At 46.0% G+C, this 19,674-nt stretch overlaps 1 protein-coding gene across 1 annotated transcript in view; it reads left to right on the top strand.

Moving 5' to 3' along the window:
• The first annotated feature begins 505 nt into the window (after positions 1-505).
• NFU1 (NFU1 iron-sulfur cluster scaffold) overlaps positions 506-19,674 on the top strand; it is a 127,436-nt gene continuing 108,267 nt past the window's right edge. The window contains exon 1 of the mRNA XM_078666671.1: positions 506-660. Within this exon, the coding sequence (XP_078522797.1) occupies positions 608-660 (53 nt within the window). The 5' untranslated portion in view covers positions 506-607. The remainder of the gene's footprint in view (positions 661-19,674) is intronic.

Below are 19,674 nucleotides of genomic sequence, written 5' to 3'. Positions count from 1 at the left end.
CAGCTCAGTACAGAAGCTGCGATCTGGGAGCATAATTATACTTTAACACATTTGCGCGGTATAATTTTTTTAAAGTAAAATGTCTCTAGAAATCAAGAGCTTACCTACATTAAATACACACTTCCTGGCAAAATGAATAAGGGTTAAGTCGCAGCACGTCTCTAAATAGATCCCTTATTGCCTTAATGACTTTCTGAAAGAGGGTTTGCTAAGGCTGCACTTCAGAAACAACCAATCGGAAACAGCTGTCAACCAATCAGATTCGGCGCTACGCTACACCGTGAGCGCATCTCAGGACAAACAAACTCAAACCTGCGTTGCCAAGTCAAATACCAAACATTTGCGTTTGCAGCCTCGTTTTCAAACAATCCACTTGCCTTTATTCGTCGCTGCTTTTTGTCGTTGAATGTTTGCATCCCACGCCTCGTTTTGGAGACACGCTACCCAGAGGTCACGTCATTGATCGTTTTCGACGTGCACAAGCGAACGTATCAGCGGATTGGCCACCGCTCACTGCTATTCTACAAGCGTGACATAACATGTTCACGTTTTGTTTATAGTTTCTTCTTAACTTGCGTCCAGGAAGGGCACCTTTAGGACAACAAAGATGGCCGCTGCAATGGGGCGACTGGCCCGGGGAACTGTGGCCCTTAGCGTACGGTGAGTGCGCTCACAAAGCCTCAGTTTCAGACTTTCTGCTTTTATTTTATTTTTAAAAGACCATGCATCTAGCTGACACTGCCAGTTTAAGGTTGTCAGTCCTTTGCCTCCATGCTGTGTTACACGCATGGATAGGTTCAGTCACGTGTTAAATGTGCAGATAGATGTTGGACTAGAGAAAGTGGTTGCTGTCTTGCAGCTTGTATTCTACAGTGCCGGCACGTGTCCCGTTGCCATGGATTGCAGCCTCAGCCTCTGCATGCTTAACTAACCGGTTCTGTTTCTGCATCACGTCATAGTCCCCCCCCCTCCGGCTTTTATTTATGAACATTTCTCTATAGCGCGAATCTTATAGTTACACTTTAATTGTTTACTGCCATCGTATAATGAGGATATAGCATTTCTAGAAACTTAAACGTTCAGTTTAGAAGAAGGCCGCTTAGGTAGGGCAGGGCCGGCGCTAGGCATGGGCAGCGTGGGCGGCTGCACAGGGCCTCGCACTCAGCCCACCAGCATGGGGCCACGCACTGGTGATGTGTCCTGTTGTTTCCCTGGCGATCTATTTCAAAGAAAGGTGTCGCCTGCAATTAAGGTCCATTGTAGGGGGCCCCCCTCCCTGGGCCTCTCAGGGATGGTGCCCGGAGACGCTCCCTCAATTGCAAGGAAACCATTCACAGACACTGTGGGGCCCATTGTCCAGCATTTTGGCGCCCCCACAGTTTTAACTTTTAGACCACAATCAATTCTCACACCTATCGGACTGAAGGTGTGAGAAATGCTTGTGGAGTAAAAGTTAAAACTGTGGGGCGCAAAAATGCTGGACAATGGGCCCCCCACAGTGTCTCTGAATGGTCTCCTTGCAAGGGGCCACTTATCTAAATTAGAGGGGGGCTCGCAGGGTGCCTTTTAGCCCAGGGCCTCCCAAATCCTAGAACCGGCCCTGAGGTAGGGCCTGCTGATTGCTGGTACATGTTTATTTTTGCAATTTTATATAGCGTTAACATACATGCCAACGTGTAGTTCCTCTGAGGGCTACAACCCCCTCACGGTGAGAGGGGAGCTCTGGGATATTTTAGTATATAGAAGCTGATACACTCTCTGGGATCCTAAAGTCCCTTGGTGAACTAGGAATTTCCACTGGGAGGAGATACCCAAATGATGAAGCATGTCACCTATGGTGAGTGAGGGTATTCTTCCTAAAGGGATTTCTCCTCCAGTGGGAGAGTAGATACTTTCACATGATCTGTTATTTCTAGCATACACCGTTATTTCAGACCCAAGGATTTTTTGTGTTGTTTACTCCTGTAATCCGGTCTGGAGTTTTGTCACCTTGTGAATTTTGGACCTTTCAAATAACGTATTTGTAACTAAAATTGTCACCTTTCCCTGACAAAAGTACATTCCACCTCTTCACGTTTAAAGATACTGTAAAGGCCTGCATCTAATCCAGATATTGAAATGCTTTGCTCCCGGTTCCCACTCCACATCACCAGCGCCGCCGAAGAATTGAAATCTCGCGACACTTCACTGAAGGGCGCAGAGGAGGGCGGGATTTGATGTTTTTAAAAGGGTGTTTCTGTTTTTTAAAAAGCGGGTCAGGTGCATGAAACAGACACTTTATATCACTTCCTAACCTTCAAATGGGTGTTATAACTTATCTCAGCACAGTGGGGAGCAATGGTGACTGGTCAGTAAAGGAAACAAACAATATATCAGAGGAGAAGGCTGTTTGGGCAGATTGCTCTTCTAAACAACTTCCTCGCATGAAGATGCACGTTAGAGCAGCAGGTAACCTAATTAGTGCTGGCATCGGGTTTCTAGATGCAGGAATCTGGAGGCGGGAGACTAGCCTTCAAATTGGTAGTCTCCCGCCTGAATCGGGAGGGTTGGCATGTCTGCGTTAACTGGGCCTGGAAGCTTCAGAGGTCTTTACAGAGATGGATTTTATAGAGTGCAGTGTAAACGAATGCTCAGCAAAAGAATGGTAGATTTAGGTAAATATAAAAGTATGTTCTTCTATATAAATGCAGTCAGAGTAATGTTTTCAGGCTTGAGCAGGAGGGGGGGGACTAGAATGTTGTGGAAGGGGGGGGGAGTACGCAGCAAGAGAATGAGACGTGGAGAGAGCTCAGGTGTGGGGAAGTCCATGGTGGAATAATTATTTGCAACTGGAGGATTGAAAGGAAAGTCAAAATAGGTAGGCCCAGTATAACTTACAAGAAGATATCTGTTGGAAAGTAGGATCTGCTTCTATGGGTACCCCACTTTTTGCCTGGTGCTAAACTGTACTTGAATACTCTGACTGGGATCCTACTAATCAGGACGCCAGTCTATCTGCTTTTCCCCTAAATTGTTACGTTCAGTACTTGGGTACACCCCAGATTGGATACTGGTGTATCCTTTAAGTCCCTATGTATATGGTACCCATGTACCTAGGGCTTAGGTTGCCAGAAGACTCCCATGGCCTGAAGCGGGTATTGTGCCACCCATGAGCGATCATTCAAAATGAAACTAGAGGCCTGCCTTTGCAGCCTGTGTAAGTTGGTGTTTGCACCACTTACCAAAGTTATAGGTTTCCTATATCTAGGGTCTCTGCACTTTAAACCTATAAGTCACCCATCTAGCAGGCCTTTACAATCCAGAAGGCAGGGTACTTGGTTCTAAGTGAGAGGGTGCCCCTGTATTAGCAGAACACCCCTGCAGCCTACGGAGTCCATTCTGCCGGGTTGTCAGTGAAGCAGCCATATACTATGTAACGGGGTACCTCTTAATTGCGTGATGGCCATCTCGAAACTGGCTGCAACAAATTCTATCATGTTTGATATCAAACATGTTGGAATCGTACCCTCACACGGTACACGGAATGGGAGCATGATTCCAAGCACTGGAAGAGCCCTCTGTTAGGCTCTCAGTGTTCCTGGTACCAGCCTTCTTGACCCGGACAGCATAACATGGTTGCTGCCGACCACAGACACGATTCTACCCTCCTGCTGCTGAGCCAAGCTCGAGAAGGGAAGGCAGAACAATAGGCTTCCTGTATTGGGGTGGGGTGGGTGTGCTTGCCAGCACCACTCAGTCTGCATGAGGAGCCGTTGGCTCCCACTCTGGTGCAAAACTGGACAGAGGACATGGGAGTAACCTCCCTCCTCTCCAGACCCACCCCAGGGAGGGACCCCTGAATCTTTCGAACCCTTTCTCTAGGGTACTTAAGGGCTTACCTGGGTGTAGGACCCTGGATTCATCGTGGTATAAGATTCCGATCAGACACCACTGGACTTCGATTGTGCCTGACTTCATGTCCCTTCCAGTCTGTTGCATCGTCTGTGCATCATACAGGAACCTTCCGAGGCCTGTGAAGCATCAAAGACACACTCCCATGCATTCGCAGCACCGAAACTAAGTCGACCGATCTGCTGATCCTGAGCTCCTTCGGACTCTGCAAGGTTCTGCAACACAGGTGGTGTTTTCCACAGCTCGCAAGGCCTGCCCTGCCCTCTCACCAAGTTTGAGGGCAGTATCCCTTGTGGGGGTTGCAATAACTGAACCCCTGTGCACCTCATCAATTTGCAGTTGCAAAGGCTTGTTGCCTTCCTTCCAAGAAGATCTTCGGGCTCCAAGTAGCCCCAACCTCGAGCACCTCCATCGACCAGAATCTATACCTACACCGCATCGTGTGCTTCGTGGCTTGCATCTTTTGGTGAGCTGCTTGAGGTCCTCTTGCGACACCAGCGCCTCTGGCCTGTGGGTCCACTTGATTGTCCCACTTGTTTCTTTTGGGCTTCCCTGATTGCTAGGGGCCTGCCCTGACTCCCCTGCTTGTGGTGTGTCCCCTGGACCTTGCTGGTCCCGACGGACAACGACCCCCTCAGCACTCCACATCCTTCTTTGGACAGCTCGTACACAGCTGCTGGTCCACCTCGGCATCGCTTGAACCTCACCCCTGCAGAGTCATGGTCATCGTCACCCATCCTGCAACACCCGATTTCGGAAGGCATTCATCTTCCACTGTCCTTGTCACTTCTGAGTGACATAGACTCTGTCCTCTCTGCTTGCATGTACCTCTCACCTAGAATCCACCTTCAAATTCCACCAGACACATTCTCCTTCAGCACAAGCACTTTCCTGAAGTCCTCCATTGGGTTTGACGGCGGTTTCCGACACCACTTATCACATATGCACCCGGCTTTCCTGGTGGTAACGTGGGTATTAGGGTATCCATGGGTGGGGTGGATCTCCAACCTTCTGTCTTCCACAGGGTTTCTTCAGGGTCCATTGGGAAGCGTCCTTAATCTTTAAAAATCCAACTACGACTTACATGAAGAGTTGTATGGAGTACGCAGTCGTGTTCCCACACTGCACACTCTCTTTCTGAGGTCCCTATCTACTCCCCTTGGGTGGTTCCTTGGGTCCCCAGCCCTTCTACATCCTCTCGACATTGTCTTGGCCTGAGTCGTGGTTCTTATACAACTTTCTTAGTATGTGTTTTGGTCCCGGGCCCACTGTGTATTACGTGCTATTTACTGTTTTTCTTTGCTATAGTATTGTGTGCATTGTGTTTATCTCCGTGTAGGAGATATTTGAACGTACTGGAGAGTTTTATATAATTAATACATATTTTTATAAATACTTGGTGTGGTTCTTTTCACTTAATCTATACTATAAGATTGCATTCTGGTGAAACAAGCTGCTTTACATTCCCTCTGGACTAAGCCTGAAGGCTGCTCTCCACAGCTACCACTTAAAAGAGCTTTCTAAGGTTGTTTAAGACCTCTTAAATCACTGTAAGGATTGTCTCGACTTGTGCAAGGTACCCACTTGGGGACTCCCAGTAGGGACCATCCCACAGGGAAAGCCAGGACGGGTTCCCCAGCGGTATACCGCGCCAGGATACTCCGGTAGTAATTGAGCGCGTTACAAAACAGCTTATAACATAACATAACATACCAGGCCAGCTTCTCACAATAGCTTTGGAAAATAAATAGTTTCAGCTCTCACTTCTTGAAGGTGTTAATGAGGGAGTAGTGCAGAGGCAAAAAGGTAGAGAGTTCCATATTCTGGTCCTATTACAAAAAAATCCAAAAGTATTACATTTTACTTTTATTTTGAAGATGCAGTTCTAGGAGTAGCGTTCTGGTACTAAAAATTAATATGCCCCGGCCCACCGCCTGATGTTTCTACTTCAGATACAATATATCATATGGGGTTGTGTGTGTGTGTGTAATGCAGGCATGTATAGAGATCAGACTTCCATAGGGAGCCACTGGAGAAAAGAATGTATCCGAGAGATATGGTTACTTCTTTTCAGGCCCGAAACAAAGCATACAACTGCACGTAGTACTGATTTTAGATGGGCTAGATAAGTTTTACGTTGATCCTTCTGAAAAGAGTTTCCAGAACCAGAGGTTGAGCAGGAGTTTTATGGCTTGTTGAGCAATCAGTTGGCAGATCCCCCATAGAAGTCGTAGCTGAAAGTGTGCATTTTTGGCCATTGCATGCATTTGAGTTTGAAAATGAAGTCTGCTGTCTAGGATGAGTTGTGGAGCTGTCAACAAGCATCACATTTTATGTTAGCATTACTTCTCTATTTTGTCATTTGCACAAGTTAACACAAGGCCAAGATTTCACAGCCGTACCAGTTTTAACACCTAATAAACAAGAGATAACCTTTCTACACAGCATTCCTTTGCGCAGTAACATGTCACCACGTTTTGAGTAACTTTTGATCCGTTTGTGCTACAACACATTTTTGGGGGGTTGAAATCTGCAGATTGTGCAGTAGATGATGGATTATGTAGCAAAACCTTAATTATATAGAAAACAGGGTCTGCGGGGTGCCTTCGGCCTGCCCTCTGTACGGGGCCTGTGTGTGGAGTCATCACTGGGAGGTCTAATCCAGTGCCCCCTGTAGCCTCCCTTTTTCCAGACCCCTGTCCTGCCCTCCCTATGGGACTCCCACCCTGTGCAGGCTCTCGGCTCACCTTAGACTTCTTCCTCTCAGTCCTAAAGAGCTCTCGGCTCCTGAACTGACCTTTCTGTGTGCTGCCAGTGCCCTAATCGTCCATGCCTGCTCCATAGAGTTAGTGTCTGTCAGTCTGAGCACCAGACATCTGCTGCAGCGCTGTTGCCAGCGCAGGCCCGGCCCACCTAGTCTACAGGGGTGGGTCAGTGACCGGAACACTGCACCGCAACACTTGCAGCAGACAGGACCTGCCCATGGAGTTCCCTGCCAGTGGGGTCCCTCCCCAGACGACTTCCCCTCCCCCCTCAGCAGCACAGGTCCTGCTACGGCCTGTCCTAAGTATGGTGGTCACTGTCCCTGGAGCAGGACTGACAGCAGTACAAATCCTGCCATAGGCCTGCCATAGAGGGTAGCGTCACTCATATGTCCACTCCCCCTCCAAGCTGCACAGGCCTCACTTATTGAAAACTCATGGAATGGGGTCACCGACAGATCACAGACTCTCGGGTCCAGCATCGCAACCGAGAACTGCAAATCACGTGGCAGCTGAGTTTAGAAACACGAGAGGACAGGTTGCTGCTGACCCTAGCGCCCTGAAGCTGAAGGCCAGAGGAGTGACGGGAGAGAGGCACTGAAACTGTACAACGAGCAGGGGTAGCACAAGTGCATTAAATGGGCAGGTACTGTCCGGTATGGAGTACCTGCACTTCTCAGCACTACTGCAATACATTCAGTGGGAGATTACCAGCACTTTTCAGGAGCAAATGTACTCCAACTAGTGAGTAGCTGCACTTCTAAACTTCAATTCAAATAACTGGGTGGTACTCAGGCCAATTTCATATGCTCATCCATTCCCCTACCTACTATATTGGCTTTTTATAGCGCTTTTCTGCCCCTCGCGCTTTCAGGGTGCTCGAGTAAACAGCAATGTTGGTTACACATTGTTGGTAGAGTGTAGATTTGTTTTTTAGAGTGTCAGGGGCCAAGCCCCCCTCCCCCCCTTTCTTACCTGCACGCACCGGCCGTCACTGAGAGTGTGTATGTGCCCCGTCTGTGTATTAACATGGAGGCCCCGGCTCACACCGAGTCGGGCTCAGATTGGCAGTTTGTTAGATTGTGAAGCTGCAGCAACTGCATCAAAGTGAACAGGATGTCCAAATTAATTTGACTGCAGTAATAGGGATAACCTAGTAAGAAAGGTTATTGTGTGCCATCTGCACAGATCTTCGCGTGCAACCTGGGTAAAATCCCGTCAGAGTCAACACTGATGCTATCCTTCTAATACTGACGAAACGATAAACATTGTGTTGGGAAAGACAACCTTAGGTTTAAGATGTTGGGGTGTTCTAGCCTGAAAAGCCTCTTATTTTCAGCATGTAATTTTGTACCATTCAATAGATTCCAGTCCACTGTTTCTTGGCATTGAGTTAAGGAGCCTGCTGCATATCAAAAGCACTCGGGTACATAAGAGCTTAGGTGGCAGTGACCCGCAGCCGGGTGTCACCAACTTCACATTAAAATACACACACCTGTTTGCCGCAGCACTTCTTTTACTTGCATGTCCTTTCATTTATTACACTTAAAACATCAAGGTCATTTGCAAATTAAAAGACAATAGTTTTTTTTTGCACTTGAAAACACAGTATTCCTTTACATGCAAGTGTTGTAATTTAGGATTAGGCCATGAAAACACATTAATAGGGACAGCAGTATGAGAGACATTTTATATATGTTTTGGTTTTTGAAACATAAATAAAACGCATTGTTATTTGCAATGTCAATAGCTCAAACTCGCGTAAATACGCGACCTAGTGCATTGCAAATGCAATAGGTCTCGCATTTGCGAGAGATTAAGCTATTGGCATTGTAAATGACAATGCCATTTATTTATCTGTTTTCAAAACCAACACATAAATAAAAATGTTGTTATTTACAATGCCAATAGCTTTAACTTTTGCAAAGGCGTGACCGTTGCATTGTAAATGCTTGTTTAGGTCTCGGCTATCATAAGACTGCGCACATGCGCAGTCTTGCTGGCGAGACTTAATGACATGGAGTGAGCTTCACTTGCGAGGTTAAGCCCCGCCCCTCTTTTCCATTGGCTGGCATCACCGTTCATGCTAAACGGTGGCCAGCCATTGGAGAAGAGGTCCCAGTGACGTTCTTCTTTCTCTTTAAGCCCCGTCCTTTTCAGACTGGCTTACTTGACTTACTGCTGCGGTAAAAGCTTTCTTATCTTCTTTAGGCTGCATGACCTCATTCCGGTGTGCATGCAGGTAAATGCAGTCCTCTCTGTCCAAACCTGGCCCCGCCCAACTTCTGCAGCCGTTGCTGCTCGCCCTTGCTCGAGCTTCGGAGGGAATGGGTAACTTGAATAGTGTAATAGTAGTAAAAAAAGACTGCGTTAAAGATCTTGAGCGGTAGAGGCCCTTGGTAGCCGAAGAAATCCAGATACAGATAGAAAAAATGGTTCGCTACTTTAAATCCGTACGTTGTAATATATTTAATAGATGTAATACCCGTATGTAAAAGCATCATCGGCGGTGCATCACTAAGTGCAAACAACAACAAAAATTACACAACTCTCATTTTGTACAATGTTTTCGTTGTATAATTCAGCTGCTCAGCTACGAACGTGCCGTGCTCAAAATGGCTGAAACGTTCACGCATTTTAAAACCGTATTTACCAATTAAAGTTTGCTTTTCCTGTCTATGATTACTGCCTTCCTAAAGCAGAAGAACGATGTCTCCACTGTGACGTTAACTAGATTCTGAGATTGTCCTTTCCCTGAAGGGCAGGCGGGTGTGAATCGCCAACCAGAATATGGTCATTAACGTGGGAGAGGGACGTTTAGTGCGATTTAGTTTCGGTGGTATATACTTTTTTCCTTTCATTTAAAGGACACTTTTATCTAATTGATCAGTTTTATAGAGCTCATCATTTATGACTGTTCATTCAACGAGGAGTTAGCTGTTTTGCGCACTCAATTGACGTTCTTTGGGTTTGTTTTTTTGCAGTCACCCTGCATTCTGTGCTCCTTGGTCTGGCCTCTTACTGAAGGCAGGGAGATATGCCTCAACGAGTGCCTTGTGGAGGCCACCTCTCCAGCAAGCAAAGCACAGAGTTGTCAGAGGTGACAAAGTAAGGCTGGGGATTTACGTGGTTTATTTATCTAGACATTGCATCCGAAATATACATATATTAAGTTAATATATATATTTATATTTTCAGTGTAATTGGGCCTTGATGTGGGGTTCACAAGTGGCTAGTTAACCATGGCATACCTCCACGGGGGCCCTCTTCTGATGGGATCAAGTAAAGAATTAACCCCCACGAATATGTGAATTAGGGGTTGGTATGCCATGGAGTATTTCTAATTGGAGTGGAGCAGATGGGACTTACAAAGGGGTCCAGCAAAGGAGACAAGGCAGGTGACAGACAAACCCGAGATACTATTGGCAGTTTACTGCACCAACCATTGAGCCTGTGGCTCAAAAGGAATTAATACATGGGAAATGTGCACTGTTTTTATTTCACGTAGCATGCTGCGCCCTCCATTGTCACGCAGTGATGCTCCACACAAGCCCCGCCACAAAATGTAACCAGAACTTCGTTTCTGGGAAAAAAAGTTAAACGTGGCTAGATCACTCTATGAGAGAGCCCTTCCACTAGAAAATTAGAGTGCAACAGTCACCATCAAAGAAAGGTGGTAGCTTGGTGTTGTGTGTGTGTGTGTGTGTGTGTCTGGCTCTGTGTGTGTGTGTGTGTGTGTGTGTGTCTGGCTCTGTGTGTGTGTCTGGCTCTGTGTGTGTGTCTGGCTCTGTGTGTGTGTCTGGCTCTGTGTGTGTGTCTGGCTCTGTGTGTGTGTCTGGCTCTGCGTGTGTTTGGCTCTGTGCGTGTGTGTGGCTCTGTGCGTGTGTGTGGCTCTGTGTGTGTGTGTGGCTCTGTGTGTGTGTGTGGCTCTGTGTGTGTGTGTGGCTCTGTGTGTGTGTGTGGCTCTCTGTGTGTGTGTGTGTGTGTGTGGCTCTGTGTGTGTGTGGCTCTGTGTGTGTGTGGCTCTGTGTGTGTGTGGCTCTGTGTGTGTGTCTGGCTTTGTGTGTATCTGGCTCTGTGTGTGTGTGGCTCTGTGTGTGTGGCTGTGTGTGTGGCACTATGTGTGTGTGTGTCTGGCTCTGTGTGTGTGTGTCTGGCTCTGTGTGTGTGTGTCTGGCTCTGTGTGTGTGTGTCTGGCTCTGTGTGTGTGTGTCTGGCGCTCTGTGTGTGTGTGGCTGTGTGTGTGTGTGGCTGTGTGTTTTTGAAACATAAATAAAACGCGTTATTTGCAATGTCAATAGCTCAAACTCGCATAAATACGCGACCTATTGCATTGCAAATGCAATAGGTCTCGCATTTGCGAGAGATTTAAGCTATTGGCACTGTAAATGACAATGCCATTTATCTGTTTTCAAAACCAACACATAAATAAATAAAAATTTTGTCATTTACAATGCCAATAGCTCTAACTTTTGCAAAGGCGAGACCGTTGCATTGTAAATGCTTGTTTGGGTTACTGTTCCTTGTTTTCGGAGGGCGCGCTTTCTTTGTGAGCGCTGTAAAGCTCAGAACAATCTTCTTCTTGCTATCTGAACCACATTTATTTAGGTTCAGAAAAACCTTACAAACATAGCTGTTCCAGTAACTTCTTAATTTCCCTCTTTTTTTTCTGTTTTCCTTATTTCAGTTTGCAGCGCCAGAATACCCTGGGTAGTTGCACGCTCTATTAAATCAAATCATTGAAAGGAGTCATTGTAGTCCGCCACAATCATTTTGCATTGGATTGAGTTTTAATGAATTACTTCTATTCCTCCTCCAGCCATAGCCCCTGGTCAAAATTTATGATGAAGTAGATGTTGGGAAGAACATCTTTGAAGTTATGAGATGTAATGTTGAACCAGTGAGCATAAGGAGGTCGATGTCATGCCTTTCAGTGATGCCAGCGAAGGGTGATGAGAGGGAAGGGATGGTGCTGGAAGGGATAATGAATGAGTAAGGGTAATTGTCTCCGGGGTCTGTTGTATGCTCTGGGTTTTTCAAGTTGGGTATCTTGAAACCAATTTTAGGCCTGAGCAGGGACCGCAGTCTCATTTGTGAGAAGTTTAGGACTGTATCACTGAGTGATATCATTCAAATCTGGGTCCAATTCAGGAGTGTAGTTATGTTAAGGACCACCCATCTGGTAATATTCATAGTTTTATTGGTATTAACTAATGGCTGTTGGTCGAGACTGTAACTATCTCCATTCGGAAACTCTACTTTCATTCACTGTAGTCTCGTTTGTGGGCACGTCCAGACTGTGTAACCCAGTGTGTAGTTCAGGAGTGGGGCTATGTGAGGGTACACCCCACAGGTACCCACTTTTGCACTTAGACATTAACTTGTTTCTCATCATAGTGTCTTGGTCCTGTTTGGCAGTGATCCATGATTCTTCCTTTTATTGCAGTACTGTCCATAGGCCTCTCTCAACAGGCATTATAAACTTCACTTCCTGGACTAACTGATGGTCACCAGGTGCAAGTGGTGGAGATCCTAGCACCTCTTCTTAGTCTGACTTGGTCATTGGTGGACCAATATCGTTGTTTATCATCTTCAGGGTTTGAGGTGAGAGTCCAGGAAGGTTCAGTCGGATTGGTGTCTCAGACAGCTCTTCCAAATACCATTTAACCAGGGTTGAATTTGATGGTATGGTTTGGGAAATTGTGGTAGCTGGGGAGGAAGTTGTGTATTGATCATTGCAAATCTTCTAATTATGATGCTAAGATTCAGTATGGATAGTATGCCGTCCTCCCTGGAAAGACTTTATTAAACATATTCTGTAATGCACAGAACACCAACTGTGAGTCAAGATCTCAGTGACATTGCTCTTAAGGAATATTCTTCTGTGAATTGGACTGTGCAGCTTACATAAGTCTGTAGACACTTGTCATTGCCTTTTGCTACCTTGACTTTTTTGAGACTCATGGTTCTAAGGCATGTTCCCAGCACAACAAGTGTAAGATATTGTTCCATGTTTACAGTCGGTTGACATTCTGATTTTTGTCTGTGGTCCTGGGTTTCTGTACAAGCCTCCAGCTGGGTTTTTAACTCTGATATTTTAGTACATGGCAACACTGACACACTCAAGGCGCGGAGGTTTTCCCACTGGCGATTGCCCCTTGTCATTTTCTATTTACACTGGTGGTTCCTCACTGCTCCCCCGTACCGCCACATCCTCTTCCCACCTTTGTGTCGAGCACTTTGCCACCTGAATCTGCTCCATTGTTTATTTAAGCAGTGCACTGCATGCTGTGAAATACCAGTCATAATAAACAAAATTGGTTCTGTCGGGTTTCTGATTACTTCTGTTAGCGCATTAAGTGTCGCAAACGTATCTCAAATGCCTAGATGCTGAGAACATTTTTACAAATAATAAGGCCCATGACTCAAATTGCTGTCTGATGTGTAAGTTTTATCCATTCACATATTTTACACATATAATCACGGCTGTCAACACAAATAAAATATCACAAATAAGAGGTGGCCAAGTGACATTGGTGCTCAGTGCTCAGTGGTGTGCAATATATACAAGGTGGTGAAAAATGATGTACAAGTGGGTAATGGGACAGATAATATAGGGAAATGCAATAGTTCTGCCGGATGATGATTCTTTCTTTGGGCAGAGCCGGCGTTACAGGACACATGCCTGTACACCAACGTCATGCTTTGAATGACCAAGCCACTTGCTTCTAAGACTATTGCCGCCTGGACCACATTCAAATGCGCCACCAGGTCTCGTTCCAGGATTTACTGTGGTCCTTTTAGGGCTGTCCTTCACCTCTCCCCGCCCCGTCCTGATGAAGACCCACTCTTAACTACCAAAATGAGCATATATTGGGTCGAAATGTCAACGACCACACTAGGCCCAGATCATCCAAAGGCTCTGCCCAAGGAAAGAATCATCATCCGGCAGAACTATTGTATTTCCCTATATTATCGGGCCCATTACCCACTTGTACATCATTTTCCACCACCTTGTATATATTGCACACCACTGAGCACCAATGTCACTCGGCCACCACTTATTTGTGATATTTTATTTGTGTTGACAGCCGTGATTATATGTGTAAAATATGTGAATGGATAAAACTTACACATTAGACAGCAATTTGAGTCATGTGCCTTATTGTTTGTAAAAATGTTCTCAGCATCTAAGCATTTGAGATACGTTTGCGACACTTAAAGGGCTAACAGAAGTAATCAGAAACCGGACAGAACCATTTTTGTTAATTACAATATACCCAGGTTCTGAGGGACACAGGGTCACACCATTTTTGTACGGCTACCCGTGAAATACTAGTCCGCAGGAAGGATGAGGCACAAAGGCAACACACCGTTTACACTTGATCGGTATGCAATGAGAAATCAGTATATTAGCCCAATTTTATATCTTGCATTGTGATTGTGTTCCTGTGCCCTTGAACTGAGATGGATAGCTTGTAGTCCATTACCTTTCTGAATTTATTGCATTAGAGGCATAGGTGAAAATGTTCGCACCCCACTTGATGTTTATTTGTCTCCCTTTCTACTTTGTAGAATTAGTATTCCATGTTTGTAAGTGCTTTACTGGCTAATGCAGTAGGGGCTACACCTTTTGTGGATTGCTTCTAGAGCAGCACAGCCACTGTGTTACAAGGGTTGCTATCAGGTATTAACGCAGTGTTGTTGGCAGTGTTGAAGTTGTTCTTAACGTCATCCTGGAGTATTGCATTAGTATTGTAAGGAGGGGAGACACAGGGAAGTGTTATGGTGATAACTAGATGCTTTATTATGGAAAAAGGGAACAGTCAGTTCCGGCTGAAGGCTCATAGTCTTGTGTGGGGAACTTCATTAGTTTGTGTTGTGCCCTCTTCTCAGGTGTCCCGGAGGCGTCACATCACTCTGGCGCAGATGAGGAAACCAAAACCAAAATAGGCTTTTAGAAGGGTGTACATAAAAGCGGTCATCCGACCAGAGTGCCACCTTCACCAGTCACGATATTTGTGAATAGGGGGAGTGAGGAAAATATTCGCTTTGACACCACCACATGCTTTCCTCTGCCCTCTAACTGAGTCCTTAGACTCTTGTGGCACCCCACCGAAAGGATGGCTTTGTTGGCCCTTGCCTCTGTCCACGGCCCATATCCAAGGGCGTGATGTATGGACCTGGGGTGTCCACGTCACTCTCCTGGCCACCAGGCGTGGTGGCTAGATATAGAAGGGTTGGCTCGTCCAGTTCTTCCCTTCTCTCTGTTCTGGGGATGCCACCTGCTTCCCTCCACCAGCCTAGTCCTACGACGTGACCTCCAGGGAAACTGCCTGTTTCTCTGCCGTCTCACGTGCTGTGCTTCTTCCGCTGACTCAACCCTCTACTTCTCCATGTTCAGACTCCTTGATCGCACTGGGTATCAAGACATCCCTTTGTCCGTACGATTCCCGCGACGACGTGACGTTCTCTCTGTCCTCCTTTATGCTTCCTGAGCAGCGTGAACACTCCCCTGCCTCCTTTTCAGGCAATACTGGAGTGCTGATAGTCTCCTGTGCAGGGCCTAATATGTCGACTATGATGGATCCCTGATTGATTCCTCGTTCTCTCTCACAATTGCGTTCTTTGAATCTTGTCGATCTTTTTAGTATTTTTCAATCCTTGACCATACTGTGTTGTTTTTAGTCAGATTATGGAGGGGCTCAGCATGATGGCCAAGTTCGGAATCAGTCTACCTCAGTATATAATCATCCTCACAAAGTAGAGGATGTCTGTGACTGTGTTTTTTAAGGGAGGGGAGAATATTTAACTTCATTTACACTTTTTCTTGTGCAGAGTTAAGGCACAAATCCATATTCTATATAGAGCATCTCTCACGTTCCTGTTATGTTCTTGAATATTTGTTCCCTTAAATTAGGATGTCATCACTCCTTACATGACTTCTTTGATTCCAACCAGGACTTCTCTTCTAGCATTCAGGAAGACTTTGATAGCTAATGAGATGTCAATGGTAAACCTCCAGCATCACTATATTTCCTGGTGGGTGGGTTATGATGTACCTGCTTGAGACTTCTATTGACAGTTCAGCTTTCAGAGCCACTTTGCTCTATTCAGGTTAGCAAGAATGTCAATAGACCATGTCTGTCAGGTGTCTTTCTTTCTTGATTGCTGGATCAGCTCGGCACATGTTGATCCAAATTCTGATGGCACCAGGCTGTTTCAGGTAATGGAGATGCATTTGGAGACACCCATGGGCCGAGGCCGGTTACAATCTCAATGACGCCCTCTTTTTCCAGTTTGTTCAGCTTCAGTTCCTATTGTGGAACTACGCAAGAAAGGATATTTCATTGTCTCATGGCTACTGGCCTATCTGTTAGATCAATGTGGAGCCTCAGCAGCTTGGGCGTGAAGCACTGAGGCTTGTGCCGGAATTTGTGCACCAGATGATCTTGGAGGTGCTGGTATTCCTTGCAGATTGTGCTGGGTATATGTATTTCACTGTGCTGCAGCTAATATATGTACCAGTGCCTACCTCGGTCTGCCAGACGTTTGCTTTGACCTGTTCTTCTTCATGGCCATTTCAAAGGTCCCAACTAATGGCAAAGGCTCCAGATTTCCCTATGCTTAAATACAGGTGCTAGTTTCTACCTTGGATGAGCTGGTGGTACTGTGTGTATTTGTTCGAGTGTTGGGTCCCTGACCAGAATCTTACACTTTGGCCATGACACTTTGGTTTCATGCTTCTATCGACAGATGACAATAAGAATTATTTCTTTGCTCTTCACTGAGCACAGGGCCCACGTCAGAAGTGTGCCCCTCGCACTTAGGACATCAAAAAATAAGGAGACGGATTGAACGCTTGAATTAATCTCCACCACTGGCAATCACACAGGCAGCATACTAATACATCATGTATTTGATGTAATGCCCTACGTGGTTATGGCATGCTTGGGCTGGACTGTTCCTGTTGGAGCAGGACTTAGACTGTTTTGCATAAGGCTGGGTCTCAGCTGAGGTGGCATGTTGGATAATAGAACAGTGGGTTGGAGTGCTAACCTGAGCAATTGCCAGTGGTTAGACTTATTGCAGGCATCCTCCTACCACCCTTTGTGTGAGCCTAACCGGAGGTGATGTAAAAGCACCCGGTAAAAGGAATGTGTCTTTAATGCTCACAACTGAAGTGAGCTGTTATGGTGATGATGTGATGAGAAAACAGGAGGTCTGTAGTCTGACACTTCAAATGTTATGACACTTCCTCCCCCCCAGCCCCCCCCAATGTTTACCACAGGTAGGGGCCCCGGCCTGATAAAATGCAAGGGGGATATTATCCTATGTGTAGGTTTTGTGATATCTTACTAGTTGCAGCTATTGCAAAAACCTGTTTTCTGTTCTTTGCATGGTCAATAGATCGTTGTTGCTTTCATGGTAGGATCAGTTAATTCGAAGTTACTTCTACGTGTAGCATAAGTAGATTTCAAAAAAATTTTAGGTTTCGCATGGCGTTCACTGCGCAAGCAATGTCGCGCAGGCGAAATCTTTTGATCTTCAGTACGGGGCTTTAACCCGCCTCTCTCTTCCATTGGCTAGCTCCATAAATGGAGGCTAGCCATTGGAAGAGAGATGTGTCAATCTTAGCGGGAGCAGATTCGTGGGCGTTTCGCCCCTTTTCTCTCTGTCATTCGGAAGTGGGCGTTTACTTTTTTTTTTTTAGCCGGCGCTTTTGGTTTCCATTTCCCCCGACCGCCGCCGGAAGAAGTCCTCGGGTGAGTACTTGCTGTCCTGCCCACCCCCCCGCCGCGTTCGTTGTGCTTGCTGCCCCTTGCCCTGCTCCCTCGTTCGGTGTGCTGCCCGCTGCCCCCCCCCCACACCATCCCCCCAGGATCGGCAGCAACTCGTCCTCCCCAGTCTCGCTCTGTGTCCCGGGATCGGCAGCCCTCCTCCCCTCCCTGTCCCGGGGTCGGTGGCTCTCCTCCCCCAGTCTGGATCAGCCGCCCTCCCTCCCCCTTCAGTCTCTCCCTGTCCCGAGATCGCCTCCTCCCTCCCTCCCTCCTCTGACAGTGCAGCTCTGCTCAGCACTCTGCACAGGACGGCATGCAGTACAGCCGCACCGGGACCCGCCTGCAGCCTATAGGTGGCCGAGAAGCACCTTTACCTTTTAAAGTCACGTTATCAGCATTTAGAGAATACACTGTCAATGTGTGGCACCCCAGCACTTCCGGAGTACGGATTCTATACATACGGATTTGTTATTTTTTTATCTGCATGTTGTGTGTGGCCAGTGTAGATTGGTTTGTTCATGGTTTTGTTTAATCTTGGTCTGTATTAGTGACAAATATAAAGTTTCCGACCTGGATGTAAACATACTGTATTTAAATGCTTGTGACAAAATGGCTTTGCCGTTTATTTGGTGGGGGTGCGTGGCTGCCTTCAGCACTATGGACAGGTGCAGCACAGAGACTGGGACTGCACGGCGCTTGGTGCACGCGCACATTCAAGGCCACTTCCAATGGGTGGGCACCTGTGTACCTGTCGCTCTGCTTACTACCCCTGACAAGGTGTGGTTGGGTGGATGGAGTCAGTGGATGAATGGAGTTGAGTGGTGGCTAGGTGGATGGACTTAGTGGGTGGATGAAGTGTGTGTGTGTTTGTGTGTGTGTGTGTGTCTGTAGCTGTGTGTGTGTCTGTGTATGTGGCTCTGTGTATGTGTGTGTGTGGCTCTGTGTGTGTGTGTGTGGCTCTGCGTGTGACTCTGTAGGTATGTATGTGTGTGGGACTCTGTGTGGGTCTGTGTATGGCATTTGCGAGAGATTAAGCTATTGGCATTGTAAATGACAGTGCCATTTATTTATCTGTTTTCAAAACCAACACATAAATAAAAATGTTGTCATTTACAATGCCAATAGCTCTAACTTTTTCAAAGGCAAGACCGCTGCATTGTAAATGCTTGTTTACTTTAACACTGGGAGAAGCAGTAAACATTTCAATCAGTCATGGGCCTGGCTGAAACCGGCCGTCAGAAGACCTAAGGCATGAAGAAAGTCTCTGATTTCTTCCAGGTGCACTGTGAAGAACCTAAGCATGGAGATGTCCAGTCTGGTAATTTATGTAGAGGAAAAGCAGGTACCCTCGTCAAGCACTGTTCATGACTGGGAAATTGTGCATATAATGTACTTTTTCAGATTTTCTCCACATTTTTGTAAATTGGCAAAGGTCAACGCATGCTTGTGCCCACATTGCACTAAACTGTATCTGTACGCTAACAATTTAAGAAGCCTAAAAACGTGTTTAGGGAGCCTGTACTTTGGTTCCAGATATGAAGTACTGGGACACAAGGAAACACATTTAAGCAATATATTTTTAACATCTGCATGCCATAAGAACTCTGTTGCTTGCTAGGAGATCTCGTTACTATTGATTGATGAAACCCAGCAGAATATGAAATGTTCGCATTTTCGATAAACTTGGCCAAATAAGGACATTTCCCATTAGGACTCTCTCTTGCAGAAGCATATCTGAGACAAATAACTCTGACATGACCGCAAGGTGAGTTTGATTTTATAAAAAAGACCCCAATAAATAATTACATCAGTTTAGAAGATAGCTGCAAATGTCATTTTTCAGTTTGCTTAATTTAGAAATTGCTCTTTCTAATGTTTTGAGATGTTTAACTTAGGTTTTTTTGTTTTGGGGAAAAATAGAAAAACAAGGGCTTCTTTAGTAATTCAGAAAGTGGCTTTGAAGAGTAGATGTGATATAAAAGAGGTGAAAGCCTTTGTTTAGGATCGAAGTTGGATAAAAAATAAATTACATTTTCCACTTCAACCTTCAGGTACGCCTTGCAGGATTGTATCCACTTGCACTCAAGGGAAACTGCATTTTTTTGTGGTTTGCATCACTGAGGATTATGGCTCCATTGAGAGGCTGGCTTGAAGCCAGTTACATACATAACTGTAGCTATCACTTTTTCCAGACTGCGCTATTGCCGTTTAGAGTTATGAGCTAAGGTACTTATTCACCC

Source organism: Lissotriton helveticus, chromosome 11, assembly GCF_964261635.1.
Source record: "Lissotriton helveticus chromosome 11, aLisHel1.1, whole genome shotgun sequence".
NCBI lineage: Eukaryota > Metazoa > Chordata > Amphibia > Caudata > Salamandridae > Lissotriton > Lissotriton helveticus.
Note: the sequence above shows the minus strand (reverse complement) of the source record. Positions and strands in the feature narration are given on the sequence as shown.